This window comes from Camellia sinensis, chromosome 6, assembly GCF_055761805.1.
Source record: "Camellia sinensis isolate YWXY chromosome 6, ASM5576180v1, whole genome shotgun sequence".
Taxonomy (NCBI): Eukaryota; Viridiplantae; Streptophyta; class Magnoliopsida; order Ericales; family Theaceae; genus Camellia; species Camellia sinensis.
In genome coordinates this window covers 116,166,110-116,172,474 of record NC_138966.1, presented here as the reverse complement: position 1 = coordinate 116,172,474, position 6,365 = coordinate 116,166,110, and the positions used below count along the sequence as shown (strand labels likewise).

The following is a 6,365-nucleotide window of genomic DNA, read 5'->3' as shown; positions in this document are numbered from 1 at the left end:
CCTCATGATCCTCCATGCATTCCCTAACAAGATCATGTGTCGAGCTTTCCCCTTGACACTGAAGGGGTTACCTCGGCTGTGGTTTAGCCAGTTACCAGCAGACTTCGTCTCCACTTTCCAGCATCTCAGTGACTCCTTCCTCAGTCATTTTATTGGAGCCCAGTGCCAACGTTGTCCGGCAACCCAACTTCTCAACATCCACCAGACCGAGGGGGAGTCCCTGTGTAGTTTCGTTACCCGCTTCAACACTGAAGCCTTGCAGGTGGCGGAAAACGATGATAAGGTCATCCTTACGGCTTTCATGGCCGGACTACGGTCGTTTGATTTCCTCTTCTCCCTCTCTAAAAACCGCCCCACCTCCACAGCAGCCTTACTCTCCAAAGCCCAAAAATACATGAGCGCAGAAGATTTCCTAGCCGCTCGCCAAGACCCTACAGCAAAAAACCCGACCCCCCGAGAAAAGCGAAAAAACTCAGAAACCAGAAACACCCCATATAATAACCAAACACCCCACTATACCGACCGACCCCTCAGAGCCGACCGGACGGCACCAGTCCAACCGCCTGGTCGGTTCGAACGGTACACACCCCTCAATTCCCCCATGGAACAAGTCCTCAATTAGATTCAGCGAGACTACCCCCTCAAATGGCCCCAACCATCACGAATCCCTTCCAATCAGAAAGACCAGTCCAAATATTGCCGTTTCCACCAAGACCACAACCATAATACCGACGAGTGCGTCAACCTCAAAGACCAGGTTGAGACCTTAATACGTCAGGGACGTCTTAGCCAATTCACGGATGCCCATCCTCAGCAAAGGCAAAGGATTGAGCCCCTCAGAAACAACCGTTGGCACACCCCTCCCCGGTAGCCAGCCTAACCTAACCAAGGCCATGATCGACCTCTACCGCAGCCTCGGCCACAAGGTAATCCCCCCCACCTATTGGAGAAATCAGAGTTATTTCAGGTGGCCTTGCTTGTGGGGGACCATCCCACTCGGCTCAGAAAGCAGAACTCAAAAAGATAAGGCAGGGCTTAGACAAACCAGTTGCCACGGTGGACCAACCCTCCAAACAGCCCAAGCAGTGGACCGAGCCTATCACCTTCACGGACGCCGACTGCACAGGCATCCGTTACCCTCGTGATGTCCCTCTCGTCATTTCTGCCCTCCTCTCCAACTACAAGGTCAGACGAGTTCTCATCGACAACGGCAGTTCTTCAGACATCATCTTCCTCAACTGCTTTCGCCATCTCAAGATTGGGGAGGAAAGTCTATCTCCAAACCCCTTTGGTTGGTTTCACTGGTGACCGGGTGACTTCCATCGGCTCCATCGATCTTCCTATCACAATCGGCGAGTACCCGTGGCAGACTACAAAGTTGCTCACCTTCCTTGTTGTCAACTGCCCCTTCGCCTACAACATCATCCTTGGCCGCACCGCCCTCAATGCTTTTCAAGCCATCATATCAACTTACCACCTTGCCGTTAAGTTCCCCACCGATCTGGGGGTTGGGACAGTGGGGGGAGAGTAGACAGTTGCCAGGGAGTATTATGTCGCCTCACTCAAAGAAGTCAAGTTGAAGGAGGAGATGATCATTGAAGGACTGGACGTCCGAGATGAGGACGAGCTGGTTAGACGGGAGCCTGTGGAGGAGCTCATTGAGGTTCCCATCGACCCCGCCAACCTGACGAAAATTGCCAAAATCGGCAGCCAACTATCCCTCCAAGCAAAGGCTGACCTTACTGCCCTCCTGATCGAGCACAACGATGTATTTGCCTGGACCCACTCAGACATGCCGGGTATTAACCCCTCATTCATAATCCACCGCCTCAGCATTGAACCCCATTTTCGACCTTACCGCCAGAAGCAGCGTATCTTTTATCCGGAGCGCAACACTCTCATTGCCGCAGAGGTCAACAAGCTTATTCAGGCACAATTCATCAAAAACGTGGACTACCCTAGATGGTTGTCCAACGTCGTCCTGGTCCATAAGAACAACGGTAAATGGTGGCTCTGTGTGGACTACTCCGACCTCAACCGAGCTTGCCCCAAAGATAGCTATCCTCTCCCTCGCATAGATCTGCTGGTTGACGCCGCGGCTGGTCATTAAATGCTCAGCTTCATGGATGCCTTCTCTAGGTGCAACCAAATTCTGATGCACCCATCTGATCGAGAACACACCTTCTTCATTATCGACCGAGGTACCTACCATTACCGTGTGATGCCGTTTGGATTGAAAAATGTTGGGGCCACCTACCAACGGTTGGTCAATGCTGTCTTCCATCATCAGATAGGTCAGAATATGAAAGTATATACCGACGACATGCTAGTCAAGAGCAAACTCTCCGCTAATCATCTGACCGACCTGCGAGAGTACGAAAGTACCAAATGAAGCTCAACCGGAGAAGTGCGCCTTCGGCGTAGGATCTGGGAAATATTTGGGTTTCATGGTCAGTCAGTGGGGCATTGAAGCCAACCTTGAAAAGATCAAGGCCTTGATTGAAATGCAGTCACCCAGAACGGTTAAGATGGTTCAACGACTCACTGGCCGAGTTGCCGCCCTCAACCACTTCATTTCCCGCGCAACGGATAAGTGCCTCCCATTCTTCAAAGTTCTCCGGAAAACTTTTGAATGGACGATCGAATCCGAAGAGGCTTTTCAGCAGTTGAAACAGTGCATGGCCATCCCCCCTCCTTTCACAGGCAATCACGGGCGAACCCCTCTTCCTCTATTTAGCCGTATCAAGCACCGCAGTCAGTGCAGCCCTTATTAGGGAAGACGACTCTGTCCAACGGCCGGTCTACTACATCAGTCGGGCTCTCAGGGGAGCGGAGCAGAGATACCCACTGTTAGAAAAATTGTCCTTGGCCTTGGGCCTCCAGACGACTCTGTCCTTACTTCCAAGCCCATTCCATAATGGCCCTCACCGACCAACCCTTGAAGAAGGTAATGTAGCAACCAGAACTCTTCGGCAGACTCATGCAGTGGTCAGTGGAACTCAGCCAGTTTGACATCTCCTATCGGCCTCGAACAGCGATCAAGGGGCAGGCTATCACCGATTTCATCCTGAAATTCACTAATCCTACCCCAACCACGACCCCTCCACCCCCATCAACCCCTACCGACCGAAAAGACCCTCACTCTTGGACTCTCAACGTCGACGGATCATCCCGCAAGGAAGGCAGTGGGGCTGGTCTCATCCTCACCACCCCTGAGGGTGGTTATTTCAAATGGCTCTCTGTTTCTTGTTTGAGGCTAGTAACAATGAGACCGAATATGAGGCATTGATAGCAGGTCTCCACCTAGCCCGGGATATTGGTATCAGCCACATCCCGTTCAGCGACTCCCAACTCATTGTCGGACAAATTACGAGGGAATTCAATGCCAAGGAGGACACAATGAGGGCTTACAGGGATATCACACTCCCCCTTGTTTGCCTCTTCAATACCTTCCACATCAAGCACATCCCTTGGGCAAAAAACTCTAAGGCAGATGAGATAGCTCAGTTGGCTTCTGCAGACCAGTCCGACCTCAGCCATGGTGTCCGCGTCGACTACCTAGCCCACCCTGCCATTTCCCCCAACCAGCAAGAAGTCCAGTTCCTCCAAAATGAACCCATCCCTTGGGCGGCAGACATCTTCCTGTATCTAACAACAGGGGGACTTCCAAACGACAAACAGCAGACCGCCAAAGTCAGAGCCCGGTCGTCCAACTACATTCTTGTCGATGGTCTCTTGTACAAAAGGGGCTTTTCACGACCATACCTCAGATGCCTCAATCCTGCTCAGGCGACTTACATGATGAGAGAAATCCATGAAGGCGTATGTGGCAATCATTCGGGTGGCAGGTCCCTAGCCCACAAAATACTTCGCACAGGTTATTTCTGGCCCACTCTCAATCAAGATGCGACAGACTTTGTGCTCAAATGTGATAAGTGCCAACGCTTTGCCAACATCCCCTATCACACTCTGCAGTCCCTACTCGTTCGCCAAGTGGGGAATCAACCTGATCGGCCTATTGCCCACGGGCCGGGGCCAAACCAAATTCGCCATTGTCGCCATCGATTACTTCACTAAATGGGTGGAAGCAGAACCCCTTGCCACAATTACCGAGCGGAACATCACCAGATTCATCTGGCAATCGATCATCTGCAGATTTGGCATTCCTCAAGCCATCGTCTTCGACAACGGTAAACAATTTGACAATACCAAGTTCAGGAAATTTTGTGCAGAGCTCCAAATTAAGGCATGCTTCTCCTCTCCAGGCTATTCCCAAGCCAATGGCCAAGTTGAGGTCACCAACCATTCTCTTTTGAAGATCATCAAAACTAAACTGGAAGCTGCTAAGGGACTCTAGGCTGAGGAATTACCGAATGTAATTTGGGCCTACCGCACTACTACTTGAACTCCCACTGGGGAGACCCCCTTTCGATTAACATATGGCTCTGAGGCGGTCATCCCAGTGGAAGTTGGTCTTCCCACCCCAAGGGTTCTACATCCTAATCTAGAACTGACCGAAGAACTGCGTCGGGCAAACCTAGACCTAATTGAAGAACTTTGAGAAACCACCGCTGTCAGACAGGCCTCATACCAACAGAAAATGAGAACACACTACAACCGTAGAGTCAGACCGAGGGAATTCGCCGTGAGGGACCTTGTTTTGCGAGAAGTAACTCTTGCCACCAAAAATCCGACTGAGGGCAAACTGGCAGCCAAGTGGGAGAGACCTTACGTTGTGAAAGCCAGACCATGACCAGGCACTTACCGACTTCAGGACATGGAAGGTCGCGACCTCCCCCATCCTTGGAACGCTGAGCATTTGAAGCGTTATTTTCAATAAAAGTTGTATTCTTATTGTCCAATTGCTGTATGTTCTTTTGACCATCTGCACACTTGAATATTCTCATTTTCCCCCCATATGGTGTAAGCTTATGTTCCAATGGGCTACACTTTATATGACAGCAAGCTTACATTCCAAATATATGTGTGATCTTTTAAATAACGCTTTGATTGCAGCCTCAGCCAGACTGAGCATAAAAGTCTCGGCCAGACCGAGCATACAAAGCCTCAGCCAGACTGAGCATAAAAGCCTCGGCCAGACCGAGCATACAAAGCCTCAGCCAGACCGAGCATACAAAGCCTCAGCCAGACTGAGCATAACAAGCCTCAGCCAGACCGAGCAGGACCAGCTTCAGCCAGACCGAGCATAAAAGCCTCGGCTAGACCGAGCATACGAAGCCTCAGCCAGACTGAGCATGACCAGCCTCAGCCAGATTGAGCATAAAAGCCTCGCCCAGACCGAGCATACAAAGCCTCAGCCAGACTGAGCATAAAAGCCTCGGCCAGACCAAGCATACAAAGCCTTAGCCAGACTGAGCATGACAAGCCTCAGCCAGACCGAGCATACAAAGCCTCAGTCAGACTGAGCCTGACCAGCCTTAGCCAGACCGAGCATACAAAGCCTTAGCCAGACTGAGCATGACAAGCCTCAGCCAGACTGAGCATGACCAACCTCAGCCAGACTGAGCATGACCAGCCTCAACCAGACCGAGCATACAAAGCCTCAGCCAGACTGAGCATGACCAGCCTCAGCCAAACTGAGCATGACAAGTCTCAACTAGACTGAGCGTAAAGGCCTCGGCCAGACCGAGCCTACACAGCCTCAGCCAGACTGAGTTACTTCAAGCTACTGAATTACTTGCAGAGTCTGTTAGTCATAGCTTAACCCTAGCTAAGCACACATACAAAGCTCGATCAAGGCCATTCATGCAAACTTCATGCTTGTGGCATTAGTAGGCACACTTAGTCAAAATTCCAGGTCCATGTTTTTACACCACCCTTCACTTAATCAAATTCCAAACTCATCTTTTATTTACCAACACTTTTGCAACATGATTTACAACCCCATTTTTGGGCATAAGTGAAACTTCACATCTTTGACATTCTTACATGTTTCCTTTACAAGTCAGATTATTTTCTTACTTATCAACTTTTGCATGTCAGCCTCTTTCCTTACAAATCAAGCCTAACTCGAATAAACCACCTCCATTCACTTCAGACTCACCAAAATAAAGACAGCAGTGTGACAAACACAAACTTATAATTTTATTACATTTTCAACTTCACTCTGCATGGAGTTTTCATTACATTTTCAACTTCACTCTGCATGGAGTTTTTATTACAAATTCAACTTCACTCTACATTCAGTTTTTCTTACAAGTCAAACCCTACTTTACATTGAGTTTTCCTTACAATCACTCTACATTGAGTTTTCCTCACATTTTGCACTTCACAATGATTTATACACAAACCTTATACCATTCTCATTCATTTCAGATGCACAAACAAAAACAGTAGCATGAAAA

At 49.6% G+C, this 6,365-nt stretch overlaps 1 protein-coding gene across 1 annotated transcript; it reads left to right on the top strand.

The window, feature by feature from the left end:
- The first annotated feature begins 3,231 nt into the window (after nt 1–3,231).
- On the top strand, nt 3,232–4,840 carry LOC145793520 (uncharacterized). Its single transcript, XM_082876366.1, has 2 exons — nt 3,232–3,822; nt 4,775–4,840. Exons 1-2 carry the CDS (start codon nt 3,232–3,234, stop codon nt 4,838–4,840), a joined length of 657 nt encoding a protein of 218 aa, XP_082732492.1.
- The last annotated feature ends 1,525 nt before the right edge of the window (nt 4,841–6,365 follow it).

What these genes read in the sequence shown, in the direction of transcription:
- LOC145793520 (XM_082876366.1), top strand. Translation starts at nt 3,232, where the DNA reads ATGGCTCTCTGTTTCTTGTTTGAGGCTAGTAACAATGAGACCGAATAT. An exon ending in TGAGAGAAATCCATGAAGGC is followed by an intron (nt 3,823 to 4,774) that starts GTATGTGGCAAT and finishes TACCGACTTCAG; the next exon opens with GACATGGAAGGTCGCGACCT.